Source organism: Balaenoptera physalus (assembly GCF_965194825.1).
Source record: "Balaenoptera physalus genome assembly, chromosome: 11".
NCBI lineage: Eukaryota > Metazoa > Chordata > Mammalia > Artiodactyla > Balaenopteridae > Balaenoptera > Balaenoptera physalus.
In genome coordinates, this window is record NC_138896.1 from 105,901,060 (window position 1) to 105,923,466 (window position 22,407).

Consider the following 22,407-nt stretch of genomic DNA (forward strand, 5'->3'; position numbering starts at 1 on the left):
GAGTGTAAAAGAAACAAGATACCAAAGGTTGAAGATGCTGGAAGCGATCTACTTTTTTTTTTTTTTTTTTTTTTTTGCGATCTACTTTTGTGTGTGTTTGAAAAGGACCATAACAAAAGGTTTAAAATACACACTGTTGGGAGTTCCCTGGTGGCCTAGTGGTTAGGATTCCGCGCTGTCACTGCTGTGGCCCGGGTTCAATTCCTGGTCGAGGAACTGATTTCCCGAAAGCTGCACCACACAGTGGGGAGTGGGGGAACACCAAGGAGAAAATCTTGGGGGAAGAATATCTTGTTCATTAGCTTTAGCTCTGGACCCTCTGTGGGGACAGGGCTCCAGATGATGGCCCCTGAGATCCCATTATGGGCGCATCCCAAGCCGAGTGCCGAGCACCTGCTGAGGTTGTGGAGACCTGGCTCTAGTCTCAGTGCCACCTCAGACTTGCTCTGTTACCTCTGGCAACTCACGGTGCCTCTGAGCCTTTTTTCTTATCAGTTAAGTAAGGGAGTTGAACTGGACACCCTCGGAGTTCCCTTTCATTTTTAAAAGCCTCTCATTCTAAATCCAGTATTTCCTCCATTGGCATGTTCTGGTGCAATATTACAGCCTCCCTCCACCTCTCTCTTCCCAATCCACACCATCCCGATACCACTATTCTGTGAATCTTGCTCAAGTTCTCCCTTTTTTGCAACGTTCTAACCAGGAAGCTATTCGGCTTTTGATTTCTCTAAAATCTGAACTCCTGAGCTGAGCAGTTAAGGCCCCTGCAGGCAGACCACCCACTTAATGCCACGTCTTGAGCTCTTTCTACTAGAAGCTCACAGTCAAAGAGGACCAGGAATCGGGGACAGCATAGGGGGCACCAGACTATTGTGGGAACACAGAGGCAAGTCACCCAAGCCAGCCTGGGGAAGCAAGAGGAAGTCTCCTGAGGAAGAGATATCTGAGCTGAGGCCTAAAGGGTGACCAGGAATCACTGCTCCAGACAGGGGAGAAGGATGTTCCAGGTAGAGACAACAGCGTGTGGGAAGGCCTGGAGACAAGAGAAAGTTGGGAAAGGTCCAGATTTCAAAGCCTGTCTCACCTAGCCCCATAAATCTCTCTGGCACAATTTGCCACCCATCCCTGTCACCCACCTTCCCCACCTGCCCAGCATGTGTGGTATGTGTGCTGGGGACCCTGGGGTTCATATTTAGGAAGGTGTTTATTGGACTCCCTACCAGGCCTCCTTTAAAATAACCAGGTGGGAGAAGCTTTTACAATTCCCAGGGCACTTTTGTTTTGCTCCTCCCTCATAATCCTGACGACCCATTTTTCAATAGAGGAAACTGTGGCTCAGAAAGGTTAAGTCACTCACTCAAGACCACACAGCCAGTGAGCGGGGAGGTGGGGATGCAAATGCAGGTCTGACTCCCGCCTGTTGTCCTTGACTTGTCCTTGACGCTGCACAGGGCGGCCAGTGCCCACAGTGGCTTTTGGTCAGTGCCCTGTGCGAGGGGGCACTTCTTACAGTTTCCCTGCATGCTGCACTTATACAAAAGCATTGAGAAATCTGAGGTCTGCGGGCTGAGCTCAGCGGACCCGCTTCCTCAGGGCTGGGGTCATATCAAGTCCGGTCGCTTCAAGAGTCCCATCTCCCCAGGGGCGAGGACCCAAAGTCCTTAGACCTGAGTTCTGAGTCTAGTCCTATCACTCTAACTCCAATACCTCCCAGCTACGTGACATTGGATAAGTAACTTAGATCTCATCTGTAAAATGAATCTTGCGGGATTGTTGTGGGGATTAAACGAGAACAGCATCTGTGCAGGGGGGTATCGCTACGATCGCGGGGAAGGCAGCAAAGAGGACGCGCCGCCTCTGCCTTACACCTCGCGAGGAACCAGCAGCACCCACCGAAGACCCGCCTTACGGCCCTGCGCGGGTGCGCTCCGCAAACACCCGGTGGGCCCTCCCCCGGGCTCTGCGGCTGCGCAGTCGTCCGGCTTTGCGGCCGCACTGCTTGACGGCAGCGGTGTCCGCCCCCTCGCCCGGCGTTGCTGGGGTAACGGCGAGCGCGTGGGGCAGAGGAAGGTAAGGCTCCGGGGTCCGGGAGCAGGTGGTGTCCCGGGGCGCTGAGGGCGGTGCCGCAGCACAAGTGGGGGTCTCCGCCGCGGGAGGAGACATCGCCTTTCTCGAAAGCCCTCCGGGGCGAGAGCGGAAACGGCCCACAGAAGTTCCCCGGGTCTCAGAGTCGCACCAGACTGGGCCGGGACGCGGGGCCTGGCTTCCTTGTTCCACCGGAATTAGCCCCTTTCCCCTTCTCCGTGTACCTGTAGCCCTCTTTTTTATGTCCTTTCTGGAAACATTGACGCCACGTCCAGTGCTGGGGGCAGAGGACGTCAAGGTGCACCTGACACCGGCTCTGCCCAAGTGGAGCTTTAGCCGCTAGTAGGGTTGCTGGGGGCGCCACTCTAGGGAACCAGCAGAGGGATGCGTAATGACAAGGAGTTGCGGGTTTGTTGGGCGCTTAACAGTTATTGATCATTAGTTGCAGCTACAGCTTCCGTCGGGCTAGCACTTCACATGGTAGGCCCAGTACCAGGCTCCTTCGCACAGTTACCCATCTAATTCTCACAACAGCTTGCAAAGGTTTATCGTTTGTTTACATGTCTAGTCTCGGGTTCTAACCTGAAAGCTCCCCAGAGGCAGGATTGTTTGCCTTCTCCCTTTAATCCTTCCCTCCCCTGGCCCAGGAGGTACGCATTTGGAGCTTCAACGGTTTTTTAATTGGGAGAATGTGAGTTTTGCTGAGTGGGAGGTTTTAACCAGGCTGGTTTGGCAAGGTGGGCCCACGGGGTTGGAAAGTTAAATGAAGCTACCTCCCCCCTTTTTTGTTTTACTTTGTTTTGTTTGGAATAAACATTTACTGAACACCCAAAAAGAGTTAGCTTATCCGCTCAAGGGAAGAATTAGGAACAAGTCCTGCTTTTGATAGAAAAGTAAATGTACTTAACACTATTGGTGCCTCGAGTTGGTATGCCCAGGTTTAGAAAAGGAAAAGTAACAGCTCCTTCCTTACAGGTGCATAGCAGTCAACCCCTGAGTCCCTTTCCTCATCTGTACAGTGGAGATGGCTGTTGGCATTGAGTTTGAATAGGCCATCCTATCACCAGTAGTTGACAACTTTGGCTACATATTGAAATCACCTGGGTCCCAGTCCAGAATTTCTGATGTAATTGTAGGTACAATTGTAGGCCTGGGCATTGGAAGTTTCAGAATTTCCCCAGGTGATTCTAAGGGCAGCCAAGCCTTGAGAGCCACTGTTATATGTGACCCCAATTTAATTTTCTTAATGTTTTCTTTTAAACTTTTTTTTTTCCCCCTCTGCCCTGCCGAGTGGCTTGTGGGATCTTAGTTCCCCAACCAGGGATTGAACCCGGCCCCTCAGCAGTGAACGCATGGAGTCCTAACCACAGGACTGCCAGGGAATTCCCTCTTAATCTTTTCAGTGGCCATTCCCGGCTTGAGAAGCTGCACAGGCATCAAGCCTTCACATCCCCAACCCCCTGACCGATGGCCCAGTCCTTCCTATACATTTGTGTGTGCTTCAGACACGGGTCCTCTTTGAAGCCAGTCTTCTCGCCGTGCCCTGTCTCCCTGCCTTACTGGCCTCTCATCTTCCAGCTGTGGCTCTGTGGCCAAATGACCTGCCCTCTCTAAGCCTCCATTTACTCATCTGTGAAATGCGGGTAGTGGTACCCACGTGTGTAGCGTTGGCACAGTCAGTGCCTGCCTGGCATGTTGTACCTCCCAGTGATGGTTAGCTGTTGTAATTGTACTCACATCCCACATCTCCCATCGTGCTGGTCTCCTATCTTGGCACTGAAGAAACATTTCTTAAATGCCTATTGCAGATATGGAGAATAACAAACTCAATCCTTTCTCCCCTGCTTTGCCTTCCAAGTTCTGCACAAGGCAACTCTTCTACAAAACTATGACACGAGAGATCTTCTGGTTTGTCCTATTGAATTTTTTCAGCTTTATTGAGAGATGATTCATATACAATAAAATTCACCCTTGTGAAATGTACAATTCAGTGATTTTAATATATTCAGAGTTATGCAGCCAACACCATCACTGCAATCTAATTGTAAAGCTTTTTCATCCCTCAAAATACACCCCATACCTATTGGCAGTCATTCCCCATAGCTCCCTTCCCCCAGCACCTGGCAATCACTAATCTACTTGGTGTCCCTTTGGATTTGCCTGTTCCGGACGTTTCATATTAATGGTCTTATACAATGTGTGGTCTTTTGTGACTGGCTTCTTTCACTCCACATAAGGCTCTCAAGGTTCACACACGTTATAGTCTGTGTCAGCACTTCATTCCTCTGTTAACTGCTGATAATATTCCATTATATGGATATAGCCCATTTTGTTGATCCATTCATCTGTTGATGGACATCTCGGTTGTTTCTACTTTTTGACTGTTATGAACAATACTGCTGTAAACATTCATGTACATATTTTTTTTAATTAATTAATTAATTTATTTTTGACTACATTGGGTCTCTGTTGCTGCGCGTGGGCTTTCTCTAGTTGTGGCGAGCGGGGGCTACTCTTTGTGGCAGTGCACAGGCTTCTCATTGTGGTGGCTTCTCTTGTTGTGGAGCACGGGCTCTAGGTTCACGGACATCAGTAGTTGTGGCATGTGGGCTCAGTAGTTGTGGCTCCTGGGCTCTGGAGCGCAGGCTCAGTAGTTGTGGCACACGGGCTTCATTGCTCCGCGGCATGTGGGATCCTTCTGGACCAGGGCTCAAACCCGTGTCCGCTGCATTGGCAGGTGGATTCTTAACCACTGCGCCACCAGGGAAGTCCCGTGTACAAATTTTTGTACGAACGTGTTTTCAGTTTTCTTTTACCTACCCAGGAGTGGAATTGCTGGAATATATGGTTACTTATTGTTTAACATTTGAGTGGCTTCCAGACTGTTTTCTAGTTCTGTTCAATTTGAAGATGAAGAAACTGGGTTCAGGGAGCTTTACGTGGGGTGTTGAAAGCCACATGATCGTAATGGCAGCTTTGCATATATGGAAGGCCTACTAAGAGCCAAATTCTTGATATGCTTGCTGTCACATGTGCAGAGGTGGCACTAAACTGGGATTTTGAGGGTTTGTGGAAAACTGGGAATCTTTTGTGGCAGGAACCTTCTGTCATGCAAACTTGGGTTGGAGTCCAGAGTTCTTGCCATCAAGTGTCATAGCTCATTTTTCCCTTTTTTTTTTTTTAGAGTGTAATAGCAATCTGAAAGGGAAAATCCTAAACAAACCAGGCAAATTGAAACAACTTTTTCACTTGTTTGAGAGAATTTAATTGGAAGTTCTTGAAGTTAGCCATTAAACATTTTCTCTTTCTTAAAAATCTCAAAGGTAATATATACAAATCAAATACTAGCCAAAAGTTAAGTTATAAAAGTGGAATGATCATAAAAGTTCGAATTATTCCTGGAAATCCCTAGAAGGTGCCTCACTAGAGACCCGCATCCTGCCTCAAAAAAGCCCAATACAACATCATTTTAATTTTTAGAACAAATTGCCGTTTCTTCAATTGAATGCTAAATGCAATACAATTAACCCTTGAACAACGCAGGGGGTCAGGGCTCTGACCTTCTCTGCAGTCAAAAATCTGAGTGTAATTTATAGTTGGCCTTCTGTGGTTCCTTCATATCTGAGGTTCTGCATCTGTGGATTTGACCAACTGTGGGTAGTATAGTACTGTAGCATCTACTCTTGAAAAAAATCTGGGTGTAAGTGTACCCATGCAGTTAAATCCCATGTTGTTCAGGGGTCGACTGTAGTTGCTTGGGTTGAGTGATAAATTGGCAAGTGAAAATCTACTTAAAATGCCCTTGGGAGGAAATTTTAATTGCCCATTAACATGTGGTGTACATAGTATTGTTATGAACGTTATATAGCGATATGTGTGTGTGTGTGTGTGTATATATATACGTATATACACACACACATAGATGTATGTAAAATGCATACAGTTGTGCTCGTTATTTAATTCCATTGAAGGACTCTTATTTAGAAATTAAATTATTTTAGCATTTTGCTGCTGGGAATACTTTGGCAATTCTATGATGGTTCCAACTTGCTGATTCTTCCTTTTTATTTTTACTTTTGTAATTGATTTATCAACGTCTCTAACTTCCTTGGTCTTTGTTTTTCTTTGTCCTCATTTAATTCCTCAACATCTTTGGGAGGGTGGATACACATTGGACAAGGCTTTTGATTTCTTTTTAATGGGCGTAAACCCTTAAAGCCACTCAGCTTCCTGCCTCAGCTTTCGCCGCCTTCACTGGCTGTTTCAGGCTTGATTACATCCTTTGCCCAACAGGATGCTGGTATTGAGTGCAGGAGACACCTAAATAATCAGTCGTACTTGTTCCCCTGTGAGGGTTTGGAGCCATGGAGGCTAAACACGTGTGTGATACAACTCCACTGTATCTTCAGGCACCAGATGTGCTGTCCGTATAAGTCGGGTCCAGAGCCGGGACTGAGGGCGCAGCAGATTCAGGTCCCCTGTCTCATTCCAGGGCACCTGCCCAACGAGCGGAGCGCCTGACCCAGTCCCCTGCACTGTCTGCGTTTCCCCCTTGCATGTGGTTGAGTTTTCCTGAGTTAAATGCATCTGCTGTGGCTCTCTCTCTTTATCGTACAACGCACTCAACTTGACTTCCTTCCCCCAGCCATTATTGAATTGCAGCCTGTGTGCGTTCTGTCCTTGTTTTGTTTCCTCGGGTTGAGGGTAAGGCCTGGAAGGGAGAGGTACTGGCTTCGCCTTCCTTTCCTCCCTCATAGTGCTGGGCGTGAGGATTCCATAATTCTCATAATTATGCATAATTCGCGTGGTAATTCCATAATTCTCCATAATTCTCTGTAACCCTTCAGCCCCTAACCTGGGGAAACAGTGAGCCTTCCAACAGGAGGAGGCAGCTGCTGCCTGTGTTCACGGCGGAACCCAGAGGGAAGAGCGTGGCCTTGGGCGTGCAGCAGACCCCGGGGTCATCCAGGGCCACCACCCTCCAGGCCTCTGACAACATCTGTCTAACCTGGCTCTGTTTCCTCATCTGTCACACGGTGTTCTTAGTGCTCATAGCAATAGCGCCATAGTAGTAATCATAGCGAACGTGCAGAGCACTCAGTGCTGCGTGCGGGGGCTGTTCTAAGCTCCTATGGGTCTAAACTATAAGATGGAGTCTGTATTTATCCTTATTTTGCAGATGGGGAAACCAGAGCACGGAGAGATCAAGCAACTTGTGCCCCAGGTCACACAGCTGGGCAGTGGTGAAGCCGATTCCCATCCCTGCACTCTGGCTTGACCACTTCCTGCTCTTAGCCACTCACGCTTGGTGCTGAGGAGTAGACCCTTCAATGATGACTGCTGCTGTTGTTGTTACTATTATTAATTTACCCGAAAAACCGGGAGATGATTGACCGACTGTGTGGAACGTATTTTAAGGCCCTTTTTTGGAAAAGGAGGTGCCCGCTAGCTTTACTTCTCTGAGGACAGGGTCCTTTTGGTTTTCTCTTTCTAGCCCTAGCACCTCTGATGATTGAGAGCCTCTGGTGTGTGCTCGGTAAACGTCTGTCGGCCACTTGAGAGGGTGGGAGGAATCCTCATGGGCAGAAATCCTCTTGTGCTCGCTGTCAGGAGACCCACGCGGAGCATCGTGACCACGGACCTGTCACTAGGCCTCAGTCTCGTCAGCTGTAGTGAGAAATGGTACCACGGCATTGTTGTGGGAAGTAATCGAGATGCCCTAGGTGGGGAGGGTTTGTGCTGCTCAAACAGCATCTTCTCGTTGCTCTGCCTTTTGCTCACTGCTTTATAAATATTTTTCCCACAGACCACAAGGTTTTCTGAGCCTGGATATAAATGTACTCACATGTTTGGTCAGTACAGTTATTGACTGACTTGTTTCTTCCTCCCTGTTACAGTCTTTAAAGAACAGTTGCCTTGGAAAATGGCAGAGGCAGTTTTCCGTCCCCCAAAGAGGAAAAGAAGAGTGTATGAGAGCTATGAGTCTCCTCTGCCGATCCCTTTCGGTCAGGAGTGTGGTCCTAAGAAGGACTTTAGAATATTCCGGGCCGAGATGATAAACAACAATGTGATTGTGAGGAACGCAGAGGATATGGAGCAGCTCTATGGGAAGGTATGTGCGGGCAACCTCAGCTCTGCTGCTTCCTGACAGCCCTGAGCCAGCCGTTCTCTCCCCGTCTACCCCCAGAAACAGACCATGAATGACCCATACGCTCTCCTTGCAGTTTAGGCCAATGTAGGAACAGAATCAGGTGCCCCGAAGCCATAAGCCCAGAGGACAACTCCCAGCCACAAACCCACATTTCGTCAGTGAAGCTGGGTCAGTGCATTGACCTTTCTTGTTTTTTGATTATAAAGACAACACATGTGCATTGTAAAAAAAAAAATTCAAGCAATTTACAGAAATGTAATGGGTAAAAAGTAAAAATTTCCCTCTCACTGCCACTCCATCCCCAGAGGTGACCGTAGGGTGGCAGATTGTTCTGGCTCCGGACAAACCAGATGGGGCTTCAGCATGTCGTCTGCTCGCTCTCCTGGTTGAGGACCTCTTCTTACATGAGGACGAGTTCCAGTTTTTGCTTTTTCCATCAACGATAGGTTTGGGATGAGATTGGAAGCTTGCTTATTTTTTCCCCCATAGCCAATTCAACACTGGAGGCATTTTTTTTTTTTTTTAATAAATTTATTTATTTATTTTTGGGTGTGTTGGGTCTTCGTTTCTGTGCGAGGGCTTTCTCTAGTTGCGGCGAGCGGGGGCCACTCTTCATCACGGGGCGCGGGCCTCTCACTGTCGCAGCCTCTCCCGTTGCGGAGCGCAGGCTCAGTAGTTGTGGCTCACGGGCCTAGTTGCTCCGCGGCATGTGGGATCTTCCCAGACCAGGGCTCGAACCCGTGTCGCCTGCATTGGCAGGCAGATTCTCAACCACTGCGCCACCAGGGAAGCCCCTGGAGGCATTTTTAAAGCAGCTTTATTGCGGTATAATTTACAGCCATAAGATTCACCCATTGTAAGTGCACGATGCAGTGACTGTAATAGATTCATAGAGCTGTGCGGCCACCGTCACAGTCCCCACGGCCACAGAAGGTTCCCTGATGCTCACTGTACTTAACCCTTGTCCCCACTCCCCGCCCAGGCACTCCTGATCCGCTTCCTGTTAGTGTCATGTGCCTTCTCTAGACATTTTATATAAAATACATGTTGTAGTCACCTTCCCAAAGTGGGGTACAGTGGCTGGCACTGACCCCAGTGAGACAGGGGTCAAGTACAGTCTCCTCCCCATTCGCAATATGTAACATTAAGCGGAGGCTTTGTGAAGCGCCATACACGTGATTTATTCTGATTGTTCAATCTGGGTGGAGGGTATAGGGTGTTCATTTTATTATTCTTTCAGTTTTCTATGGGTTTAAATATTTTCTAATTTTAAGGAATGGGGGGGGGGAATCAGTGTTTCTGGAATCAGCGGGAAGGAGAAGAGTAGTACTTCAGTTCTGCGTACAAGAGAATCTGAGAAGCTTTTTGTTCCTGGGGGACGCGGCTCCAGCTTTTAGGCCACTGCTCCTGGTCCACGTGTGCAGAGGACATCCTGCCTCTGCCTGCCCTTCACCTTCAGCTTCCCAGACCGGGACTGAGACCACTACTCACGAGACAGACGAGGTGCCCTGGAAACTTCCCAGCTCCCTTCAAACGACTGGAGAGAGAAAACGCTAAGGTGTTCACCAGTAATCGTGAATTATCTGTAATCAGAGGGAAGATGTCAAGCTGTGAAAAATGCAGTGACTCTCTTGTTAACTCAAATAGTTACTCTCCCTCAGCTAAAAAATTGATAACTAATCCTGAACTAACTCTATTTTTTCTCTTCCCGGAAGGGTTATTTTGGAAAAGGTATCCTGTCCAGAAGCCATCCAAACTTCACAATTTCAGATCCTAAGCTGGTTGCCAAATGGAAAGGTAAACTTGTGCAACATTCAGTTCTTTTGGCAAATTATCTTTTTCTTCATTTTTGGCTCTAACACCAGATTATACAGTAAAATTCTAGAGGAGAAGTAACGTGCCACTGGCAATTTTACTGGTAAAAATGGCAACTAGAATAATTCTAATCAAGGTGAAAGGGTTCCTATGATGGGTGAAAATGTGTTTCGTCTAATTTCTGGAATTATCGAAAGTGTTATTTAGGCTTTTCTGTTGTTAAGCATTGCTCAGCAGAGTCCTGTGCGTGTGAAAGGTACTAGTAATTAAGTGCCTCCTTACCTATATGCAAGGTGGGTTTTATATTTTATTTCTAGAAATGGAATTTACAACAATAACCATGACATTGATGTATTTGTTAAAACATACTAATGTATATGGTTCCCATTTGCTGTTCCTCTTTAATTTATAAATCTTTCATCTGGGTGTATTTTTCTAAGGGAGTCTCATGGTAATTACATAACCAATACCAGCAGGTTAAAACAGAATTAGAAAGGATTTTTTAAAACATCTAATTGCAAGAAAAAATACAAATTAAAACTGCACTAAAAAAAAAAAAAAAAAAAAAAACTGCACTGAGATACCATTTCAGCAATCAGAGTGGCAGAAATCAGAAAGTTTGACAATGTGCCCCATTGGTGAGCCCCTGAGAAACACTCTCACGCGTTGCTGGTGGGAGTGCAGGTGGTATGGCCATTACGGAGGGGACTTGACTGTCTCGAAAAATCATATATACATTTACTCCCCACCATCCTCCTCTCCCCCTAACCCCTGGTAACCTTAATATGCTTTCTGTGTCTTTGATTTTGCCCATTCTAAATATTTCATATAAGTGGAAACCTTTTGTGTCCTTCACCTAGGATAATTTTTTCAAGGTCTATCCATGCTGTAGCATTTATCAGAACTTTATCCTGAATACTATTCCATTGTATGATATACTTTGTTTTGTTTATCCATTTATCCAAAGATGGATATTTGGGTTGTTTCTACTTTTTGGTTGTTACGAGTAGGGCTGCTGTGAGCATTCACATACAGGTTTCCATGTGGACATACGTTTTCATTTCTCTTCTGTGTGTACCTAGGAGTGGACTTGATGGATTATATGATAATTCTATTTTAATTTTATGAGGAACCACGAACTGTTTTCCATAACACCTGCGTCATTTTACATTCCCACCAGCAATGCGTAAGGTTTTCCAATTTTTCCACATCCTCACCAACACTTGTTATTTTCTGTTTTTGTTTTTGATGATAGCCATTTTAATGGGTGTGAAGTGGTAAAAGTTTTTCATTTTAATGAAGTCTAATTTATCGTTTTAATTTTTTTTTTTTCTTTTCATGTGCTTTTGGTGTCATACTAGGGAACCATTACCAAATCCAAGCTTGTGTAGATTTTCCCTGTGTTTCCTTCTGAGAGGTTAATAGTTTCAGCTCGTAAGTTTAGGTCTTTGATCTATTTTGATTTAATTTTTCTATGATGTAGGGTATGGGTCCAGCTTCATTGTTTTGCCTGTGGATATCCAGTTGCCCAATATATGCATTTACTTTTAACCCAGCAATTCCACTTCTGGGAATTTATCTTAAAGATATGCTGGCAAAAATATGAAAAGAAAGAGCCCAAGGCTATTCATTGCAACACTGTTTCTAATGTTAAAAGACTGGAAACAACCAAAATGTCCATGGAAGGTGGGGATCCCAGCTGAATGAACTATAGACCATTCATATAATGACACGCTGTGGAGCTGAGGTAGGAACGGGCCATCACTAGGATATATTTCTCAGCAAAGAAAGCAAGGTAAAGGAACATATGCTATGGCTTATCTAGGGGGAGGGGAATATAAATATATTTTTGAAATGTAAGGAAGGATAAATCATAGTTTTTTTTAATGCCTATGGTCGAGGGGATGGAACAGGATGGAGAGAGAGGTGAGACTATAGATTTGACCTTGGAACCTTGTAAATGTATTACATGACAACAAGGTGGTGTAGCCACAGAGGAAGCTATTTTGAGTGACTTTAAAACATGGGAATTTGACTGTTCAGTCCTAATGGGATAGACTTTGTATCTCTTGCCACAGTGTTGTTTAACAAACCACCCCAAAATTCAGTGGCTCTCAACAGCAAGCAGATTGCTCATTTGAGTTTCCGGGTTTGCTGGGTCGGTCCACTGATCTAGGCTGGATGTGCTTATCCGTCTGGTTAGTTATGGGTCCACTGGCTGCACTATTAGAAGTCCAGTGATGGGTGTAGCTGGACTCACTGGTGTCTGGTTGTCTGTTGGGTGGCTGTCAGCCGGTCTGGGATGGCGTCCAGCGGGATGAGGGGGGGAGGGTACCGGGTATGTCGTCCTCCACAGGCCAGCCCGGGCATGTTCTCACGGTGACTGTGGATGTACTGAACCATTTAGAGATGAAGTGATATGAGGGATCTGTTTCAACGTAATCTGGGGGCCAGGGGAGTGGGCAAAGAACAGGTGGAGCACCATTGGCCATGAGTTAATTTAAAGCTGAGTGATGGGAACATGGGAATTTATTATACTGTCCTCTCTACTTTTGTATGTTTTCAATTTTTCCATAGAGTTTTTAAAAGGGAGAAGAAAAGTAGAGCGAGTAGCATAATGACCCTGCCTGTCCCCATCACCCGGCTTCAGCAGTTACTAATATTGGGCCCCCCAAAAAATAGAAAGTTTTCAAATAGTGTAATGGTCTTAACAGTTGAGAATCTTTTCCTGATCTATGTAGTAACTAAGTTTTAAGTAGGGTAGAAATTTGAAGGAAATGAATTTAGGCCAAGGAAACAGATTAAGGTTGTGGGCTGCCCTCAGGAAGTAGATCTCAAATGTCCATTTCAACATTTTGGCTTCAACCTCATCGTCTACCCCCTCTCCACCCACCCTCTTCTACTCGGTGGTACCACAGCCACCTTGGGCTGCTGGCCGATGTGTGAAACTGCCATGCGTTTGCCATCCCCAGCCTTTGTGCATGGTGTCCTCTGCCTTTTTCCCCTGGTCTGCCTGGCGAACTCTTACTCATCCTTCAGAGCCCCACTCAATTACTCCTTCTCCTTTGTGTTTTTTCCTAACCCTTCCAGGTAAAGTAAGCCAGTCCCTTTACAATACGTACTGTCCTTGCTCAGGAAGGGTTAGAATCAGCTTGGGTTAGAATCAGTCATGTCTGGTCTGTCTCCCCAGCTAGAGTGTGAGTATCTCAAGGAGAGGAGATTTGCTTTATTACTTCTGTATATCTTGTGCTTGGCACATGGAAGGCTGTCAGTAAAACGTGCTAAATTGTAGCTTGTTGTTAAATTACCAGAGGAGGGAGGTCTCCTTAGGTCAAATTACTAAGGAGATAGGAGTCTGTGAACTCACCTCCCTAGGATTTTAAAGCCGAACATCATCAATTCCAGGCCTTTAGAGCATCAGAGAGGAGGCCGAGTATGGAAAAGGAAAGATGAGCTGCCCAAAGGCAGGGTCAGGGAGGACCAGGACAAAAACCCACACCGTTAGTGACCTGGTCAACATTTTACACGGAAAGACTCTTCCAGCCAGATGCCTAGAGCTGGAACTAGAGCCTGGAACTCCCAAACCCACATCCAGAGCTAACACCGCCATGAGATCTACTTCAACATCCCTTTCCTTAGGCGCATGTGAGCAGCTGTCACAGAAGATGCTTGATGGAACACGGAGAACGGGGGTAAAGTGTGTAACTTTAGGGCTTCGGTACTCTCGCCTAGAAGTTGAGGGCCTGAGCATTCGGAGGTGGCAGAGTTTCCCCTTCCATGCTGTCGCTGCTTAGCTGGAGTGTTGAGAAGGATTCCGAGGTCACATCTAAGCCCAGCAAGAGCCCTGCTGGGTCAGCAGCGCCTGCCAGGGCGTGGGTGCAGGGAGTGATGGTGTGTAAAGCACCTGTTTGGCTGCTTGGACAGGATTCATCAACCTTCTAGGTGTGAGATTTTGTGAATCTTGAAATTCTTTGTCTTTTCTAGGTTATCAGTGTTTTCCCCCTTCAGGAAAATTTGTCTAAACTAATACAACTTCTTTGTTGTTGCAGATATGAAGACAGACATGCCTGTAATCACGTCAAAAAAGTAAGTCTTGGTGGACTTTGACCTTGGGCAAAATTATGGTTTAAATCAGATCTGTTTTCAGGTAGCCTTTTCTGGTGTGGTTGTCCACACCTTTTTTGTGTGTGTGTGGTAGTAGTAGTAGGTGTGTCCTTGAAAATTTTGTCTGAATTTAATGTGAATCAAATCATATTTGAATTGTACTAAGTTTATTTTTAAAAATAATCCTAAGCCAAAACCTTTGCCAGTTAAATTCCTTCCAAAATATGAACGCTAATCCTGTAACGTGTGTTGTCTGTAAGCACTAAGGTGCTTAGGTTTGGAGCTGGCCTCCTGCGCTGTGTGGGCGTAAACAGCCCTGTCCTTCATCGCTCCACACTTGCGGGGTTAGAGGAAGCCGCTTTCCCAGAGGCTCTCACACAGACCACCCACACAGCCATGATCCTTCCTTCCTCTGGGCTTTTGTTTGTGCTGTTCGCGTTTCCCAGAACACTTCTCCCTAAGCTACCAGGCACGCGTGCTGCTGGCTATTCCTGCACATCCAGCCTACGTGCCAGTTTCCTGGAGCGCCTGCGCGCCGCCCTTTCCGCCGCTGCCCCCGCAGAATCTGCCTTGGCGCCTGTCGCTGTGCCTTACATCACACACTGGGCTTAGACTGTCATTTGTCAGAGGGCAGGGACCATGCCTGGTTCCCCTCTGCAGCCCCACACCCAGCGCTCCCTTGGTAGGATTTTGTTGAGTAAATGTTCCTCATTCTAAACGCTCGTCATCCCTGCGGGACAGCTCAAGTTGCAACTCTTCCATGAAGCCTTCTGAAACCGCTCAAGCCTACAGTGGTTCTTCATCTTGCTTCTGGCACGTACTGACAGAATCTGACAGCTCCTTTTCACGCTCTGAAACCCCACGGCCAGGGAGTGCCCTAGAGGCAGTGGCACCTGGGAGATCTCAGGGGCTGCTCTGGCCATAGCCACAGGCTGGGGACGGCGTGAGGCCTGAGAAGACCTGGCCGAGCCCCCATTCCACTGGGGACTGCAGTGTAGACAGGCTGCTGCAACCAACACTAGGATGCAGAAACAGCAGAAGCCCGTTCCTCAGAACCGCATTCCGATCGGGCTGGCAGGACAGATGACACGGCAGCAAGCCCGTTTGAATATGTGAGGTTCTTGGTGGGGGAGACTGCCGCCCCCCGATCTGAAGGTCATCCCTCAGGTAAGCTCTGTAGAATGTGCAACATTCCAGGAATTTTATTGACCCTTGCATCAGTTTCCTAGGGCTGCCGTAACAAAGTACCACAGACTTGGCGATTTTTTGTTTTTGGTTTTGGTTTTTTTGGCTGCGTCAGGTCTTAGTTGCGGCAGGCGGGATCTTTGGTTGCGGTGCGCGGGCTTCTCTCTAGTTGTGGCACGTGGGCTCCAGAGCGCGTGGGCTCTGTAGTTGTGGCACGTGGGCTCTGTAGTTGCAGCACGGGCTCAGTAGTTGCAGCGTGCAGTCTCAATTGCCCCACAGTACGTGGGATCTTAGTTCCCCGACCAGGGATCGAGCAGGCATCCCCTGCATTGCCAGATGGATTCTTAACCACTGGACCACTAGGGAAGTCCCAAACTTGGCAATTTAAGAGAACAGAAATTTATTCTCACGGTTCTGGAGGCCAGAGGTCCCAAATCTTCCCTTTGCAGCGAACATCCTTCTTCACCTCTGGGGTGAAGAAGGCCAGTAATTACTGGCCTTCTTCACCCCAGAGGTGAAGAAGGATGTTCGCTGCAAATGGAAGAGGTGTGTTTGAGGGCAGAGGCACCTGAGAAGCTGAGCTGTATTCAGATGGCCCCGCTCGGTGTTCCTGGGGCCCCGGCACGGGTCTGCATCACCCGGCCCTTGGCTGCTTCTCATCGCAGCTACCACCTCCTCCTGCTCTCCCCTTATGTTTTCCAACTTGTACGTTTTACTCTTCTCTTCCTGCTGCTTCTCCAGCAGTGTTCAGGGTTAATCACAGCAGGACTTTTTAAGGCATTGCCAGCCAGTGAGAGGACAGCTTCTGCTCTGTGCCCCATTGCCGTGTGTCGATCACAGGCTGAGTCAGAGGCTTTCTTCCACAGGCTTTAGCAGCCGCTGTTGCATTAAGCTTCCATAAACAAACATCTGAGGTCATTAGAGGCGGTAAAGCGGTGTGATCCCGGCATTCGGCAGAAGAGCAGAAGGTGTCAGGTGCTGAGTGGCTTAGCCGAGAATCACGGAAGAGCCAGCTCCGGAACCCAGATCCGGTACACTGCTCGACCCACACGGCTGCCCCTGCTCCCGAAGAGCGATTCATTAAGGTGTACGTTTCCATCCATTAAAATGTCATTTGTTTTTTTAAATGTAATAGGTATTGAGTCAAAATGATTTTGTTTTTCCAGTCTCCCCGAAAAATCCCACAGTCATAAAGTAACAAATATTTATTGAACACTTACTATGCTGAGCACTTCACATATCTCCTCTCCTTTCATCCTTGCACAGCCCCCTGAGGCAGGTACAGTTATCCCCGAGCCTTGGAGGGGAGGGCACGTAGCTGGTACGAGAACCTCGTGCTCACAGTGAGGGCTTGAACTCACATCTGCCTTGACCGCTGTGCTGCGAAGAGCTGAGCGGGGACCTGTGTGCATGTGCACACTCGCACTCTCTCTCTCTCTCAGTTCCACGTCTCCTGCTCAAAGTGGGAACTGTTGAACCTTTAATGCTGTGGTTCTTTCACATATTTTAAATCAGGGAATTTGATGAAAGTTGTGGATCCCTTCCCCAGGAAAATACACATGACACGAAAATTTGTGTTCAGACACAGGAGATTCATAGACCCATGAAGGCTTTAGCCAATGTTACAGGTGACATGAAGAGCATAGATCCTTTTAGATCTCTCATATGAAAGTCCTTCTAACTGCACATGAGAGAGGCTGTACCTTTCATACAGGAGAGGAGACACCCTGCTGCTCGCTGGGCAGCTACGTTTTATGCTGATTATAAAAAGGAGTGCATACGTGATCCTTATGAGGTAGTAGTACTATTATCTCCATCTTAGGGGTGGGGAAACGGCACAGAGCAGTTAAGTCATTGGCTTTGTCACCCAGTTATGAGGGACAGAGGGCTGAACACAAAACGAGCAGGACCAGAGTCCACGTGTGTAATCACTGCACCATCCTGCCTTGTAGCTGTAGAGCAGCCTTGCCAGGTCTTAATCTTTACATCTAAGATACAGTCCCCAGTATATAGGGCTGCATGCTTATCCCCGTGTAGGATAAGCAGGGTGTGGACAGCTTGGAGATTGTTCTGATGAATCAGGGTTAATCAGCCACAGATCTTTTTTTTAAAAACGGCAAAATGGGACTTCCCTGGTGGCACAGTGGTTAAGACTCCGCCTGCCAAGGCAGGGAACACGGGTTCAAGCCCTGGTCCGGGAAGATCCCACATGCCGCAGAGCAACTAAGCCCGTGCGCCGCAACTACTGAACCTGTGCTCTAGAACCCACAAGCTACAACTGCTGAAGCCCACGTGCCACATCTACTGAAGCCCGCGTGCCTAGAGCCCGTGCTTGGCAACAAGAGAGGCCACCTCAATGAGAAGCCCACACACTGCAATGAAGAGTAGCCCCCACTCACCACAGCCAGAGAAAGCCCGCGTGCAGCAACGAAGATCCAGCGTAGCCAAAAATAAATAAATAAAATAAATAAATTTATTTTTTAAAAAAACAGAAGCCAGCTTCCTTGCTTCACTGTGTGTAATTATCAGTTTATAGACTATGACATATCCCATCATCCACACACAGGCAGGATACTCAAGGTGAAGAGAAAAGTGACCTCTGTCTTCCCACAGGCCACGTGTCTTCTTCGATGCTTTGCAGACTGATTGCTGTAGGTGGAGGCAAAAAGTGCTTGAGTTTTTCAGTGTCTTTCGCCTTTGCGGATCAGATTCCACACACGTGTGGCGTCTTATGTCACATGACGCAGCCCAGCAGCCTTGTCAGGTGTTGACGCTGCTTCAATAGGCAGAATCCTTTTGTCTTGCCTGTAACTTTTTGTAACTTGGGAAGTGTTCAGGGCTTGCCTTCAAGTTTAAGAAACTAAGCATGTATTTTCTCATTAAAATATACTTTGAAAATTATGGAAAAAAGGGCCATTTTTTTATTAAGATGCTTGGGTGTATGTAACTATAATCATTTCTTTGCATACACAGTGGAGACATTAGTAAATACTGTACTGTGAAAAATGTTTATTAAAATTCTCATTTTGCTTTCCAATACTAAACAAAGACTTTTTGCTATGACTGAGATACATATCTGAAAACATGACATCCAAAATTGAAAATAATGCAAAACAAACCCTGACAAAGGATGGCCATTTTCTCTTTAAATTTACCTAAATCATTTGGTCCACCAGTTTTAAATTGCATAAATTTTCACACTTTGTTAAACTGGGTTCATTTTTTTCAAATTAAGCAAATTAGATGAAGCTGTGTAATAAAAACAAAAAGTAATAGGGCTTCCCTGGTAGCGCAGTGGTTAAGAATCCACCTGCCAAGGCAGGGGACGTGGGTTTGAGCCCTTGTCTGGGAAGATCCCACATGCGGTGGAGCAACTAAGCCCGTGCGCCACAACTACTGAGCCCACAGGCCTAGAGCCTGTGCTCCGCAACAAGAGAGGCCACTGCAGTGAGAAGCCTGCACACCGCAATGAACAGTAGCCCCCGCTCGCCACAACTAGAGAAAGCCCGCGTGCAGCAACGAAGACCCAACACAGCCAAAGATTAAAAAAAAAAAAAAAAAAAGTAGTAGATAATTATCGCAGAGCAGTTAGAAAATGCAAAAAAGTATAACGGAAACAACCTGTAGGCTACAGCCCATCATTGAGAAGAACTATAGACATTTTGGCATACTGCCTTCCCATCTTTTTCACACATTGCACTGTCTTTTAAATATTGAAATTTAAGTGTTGTCACTAACAGAATTTCTACTTGACAGGTATCAGCGTAGCGTGGAATGGGCCACAAACCTCATGCGAAGACGAGGCCAGGATGAGAGCACAGCGCGTAGACTCCTTGAGGATTACACAAAGCCCCTTCAGCATCTTTGTCTGCAAAGGAGTGAAGAGGGCCAGTTGTGTAACGAGCTGAACTCTGAAATGGTTTCCAAAACGGAAGGCACAGAAGATAGAGAGAAACTTTCTGCCACGAGTGGGGTTGCAGGAAAGTCGCGTGATCTGGAGGATCCCAGCAAGCGATCAGACCGCCTGCAGGAGGGCTCCGGGCCTGACCCGATACCTGCCCACGGCTCCGATGAACACGTGGCGGAGGTCACCGCTCCTCTGCCCCTCGTCCACTGCGGCAAACAAGATGCTCTCCTCCCGCCCTCTGGCGCTCAGCCTGGGGACAGCAGCCAACGAGCGGGTCTGGTCCCGGCCAGGGAGAGAGGGCCTGAGCACCACTACGTGCTGGTGGAGGAAGTCGTGTGTGACGCGAGTGAGAGGGAAGACGCCCCAGGTGGGGACGTAAGTAGAAGGAGAGAGATCACCTCCTCCAGAGCCATCTGTGTCTGGCCCAGAGGAGATGCTGGCCAACAGGGACGTCCCTTACTCGGAACCAGTAGCAGGCCCGCGTTCAGCACCCGGGACATGTGAGAGCTGGTGCAGGACCCACACTGCAGACCCTTCAAGGGCACCAGCCAGCCCTGGGTCCCAGCCCTGAGGGCTCAGTAGTCGTGAGGGCTGTTTCAACTGAAACTTCAAAGTCTGTGAATAGCTTAACTTTAAAAAATATATGAATATATATATAATATTTAAATAACATATATCTGTAATACATAACATAACACATAAAGTAAATCAGGTGCAGTAACATTCTCTCCCTTGCCACGGAGAATAAGAAATGCAACGGTAGTTATGCAGTCTTGAGTGCAGCGGTGGGCAGGGGCTCACGTGGGGCGGGCAGCCCTCACAGGAGAAGCCTGGGCGCAGAACTGGATCCACTTCATTAAGGGACCTACAAGATAATTGCCCCAGCATCACCTGTAGCAGCTAAAAGTGAGAAACAGTCTAATAGTTAAGTAACATGAGAAACACCCGTTTGAAGAAATATCTCGCCTTTAGAGTGGAGTTTATGAAGTCTCATTAAGAACCTAGGCATATGCTCGTGAGGTGCAGTTGGGTGAAAAAAGGCAACACATAAAACTGACCAACAAAATGATCACAACTGCAGGAAAAGTTCATGGGCGATAAAGGAACTAAGTCAAAATGTTAATACAGTTGACCCTTGAACAACATGGGTTTGAATGTGGGTCCCCTTATGAAAGAGGATTTTTTTCAGTAGTAAATACTGTACTGCTGCACGACCTGCGGTGGGTTGAATCTGCAGATAGGAAGGAGCGCAGACGTGGAGGGCCAGGGCTGGCTGTGAGTTACGTGCAGACCTTCGACTGCCTGGGGAGTCAGCACCCCAGCCGCCTGGTTGTTCAAGGGTCAGCTGTAGTAGAAAAACGAAAACTTATTCTTCTACATAAATAAATTATTTTTTAACAGAATTAACCCAACAAATGTGAATCCGGGAAATTTAGAAGAAAACGTTTGTTTTAAAATGCGCCCTCCTCCAGGTAACATGTAGTGCTTCCATTTGTTCTGTATGTATTTTATTTTTCTCTTCAGTTGTCGCCAAAAAAGAGACTGATATGCAGAAGAAATCCATTTAGGATCTTTGAGTACTTGCAGCTCAGCCTGGAAGAGGTATGTTCCCGGCATGTCGTCTTCTCAGCTGTCGGTCTCTGGGCCCGGGCAACGGCGTATAGATGAGTCCGCCTCAGAATGCAGTTCTGCGTGTGGTTCAGCACTGAGGTCGCCGCAGGCAGAGTCCACAGTCGGCCTGCCTGCGTTTCACTCCTCGGCCTTCATTTCATCGATTCTAAGATGTCCATTTGGGGGGGGCCTGCCCCGTATCATCCCACAGAGGTTTCCAGGGGGTTGTCTGAGCACTTCTTTTCACATCAAGGTTTCAGATTGTCCAAATATTGTGTTACTAATTTTTACCAGGTTCTAAAAAACATACAGGTTTATTGAGACACAGAGTACATACCATACCATTCATTCATTTAAAGTGTGTAGTGGTTTTTAGCATATTCATGGAGTTTCGCCAGCTTTTCACAGGCTTCGTTGCATTCCCCGAGTCATGTAGTGACTGCTCATTACGTAAATGGATTCTAGGTATTTCCTTCTGCAGAATTACCAACACGTGTTCCCTTTACTGCATTCTCAAAAGTTGCTGCAAGTGGCTTTCTAAACCTGCCTCGTATTTTCCGTCTGATTTGGGTCCTGTGTTCACGCGGCCATCAGTCCCCGCTTTTTTGCTTACGTATGTACTGTACCCGGATTTGACGACAGCGCCCCTTCCTCTGTCTCCTGCCCTTGGCTGTGCCCTTCTGCAGGCGTGCTCCTGCCTGTCTGGAGGCTCCTGCAGCAGCTAGCTCAGTGCTTGTTGTATCTGTTGGTCTCAGGCAGTGCTTGTTGAAAGCATCCATGCTGGTCGTTTCATAGATGTGTTCACAGAGAAGTGATTGTGTCTCCGTATTCTCTTCACCTGCTGGTCTGTGCTTCCTTCCTTGCAGTGAAGCCAGCGGTACAAAGAACAGGCTCTCAGAGCAGGAAAGGATGTTGGGATTTATTTACTTCATCTACTCACTTTACAAATGAGACAGCTTAGTCTACTGTTGAACACAGTAGCCACTAGCCGCATGTGACTGTTTAATTAAAATTGTGCAAAATTAAAAATTTCTTTTCTCAGTTGTGCCAGCCACGTTTCAGACGCTCAGCAGGCACACGTGGCTACTCTGTTGGACAGCGCTGGGGACACCATCCTATAGGTCCCTGACCTCTCTGAGCCTCAGATTTCTGCTCTGTAAGATGAGAGTGATGTAACACCTTGTTCATAATATGTTCTGGAATTAAATAGTGCACGTGATGGCTTCAGCACCGTGCCTGGTGTATCGTAGATGCTCAGTAAGCATTGTGCCTGCTGTTTCTGTCATTACCATCATTATTAAGTTACTTGTAAAAGCTATTTAGTGGCTGCTTGGAACTCTTGCAATCAGTGTTTAGCAGGGACTGCCTATGTGCCAGGCACTGGGCTGAGTCCTAACAGTCCAGAGATAAGCAGAACGTGGCTCTGGTCCTAAGACAGCCAAAGATTGCAGCTCAGTGCGATGGGCACCGTGTGGTGCGTGGGCTGTGCCGGTGCTGCTCCTCTCGTGCCCCACGTCTGACGTCTGTGAGGCGCTTGATAAGTATTTGT

The 22,407-nt window shown here is 47.2% G+C and overlaps 1 protein-coding gene across 6 annotated transcripts in view; it reads left to right on the top strand.

Moving 5' to 3' along the window:
• The first annotated feature begins 1,990 nt into the window (after nt 1-1,990).
• Nucleotides 1,991-22,407, top strand: part of TSEN2 (tRNA splicing endonuclease subunit 2) — a 44,601-nt gene continuing 24,184 nt past the window's right edge. For 2 of the 6 annotated variants that reach the window (XM_082415744.1, XM_082415743.1), the window contains exons 1-7: nt 1,994-2,070; nt 7,586-7,808; nt 7,983-8,197; nt 9,952-10,033; nt 14,101-14,137; nt 19,097-19,622; nt 20,772-20,849. In XM_082415744.1, coding sequence (XP_082271870.1) covers nt 7,664-7,808; nt 7,983-8,197; nt 9,952-10,033; nt 14,101-14,137; nt 19,097-19,622; nt 20,772-20,849 — 1,083 coding nt within the window. In that variant the 5' untranslated portion in view covers nt 1,994-2,070; nt 7,586-7,663. Of the gene's footprint in view, nt 2,071-6,896; nt 7,809-7,982; nt 8,198-9,951; nt 10,034-14,100; nt 14,138-19,096; nt 19,623-20,771; nt 20,850-22,407 lie in introns of those variants that run through there. The other 4 variants (XM_082415746.1, XM_082415745.1, XR_014251418.1 and 1 more) reach the window with 2 other exon arrangements.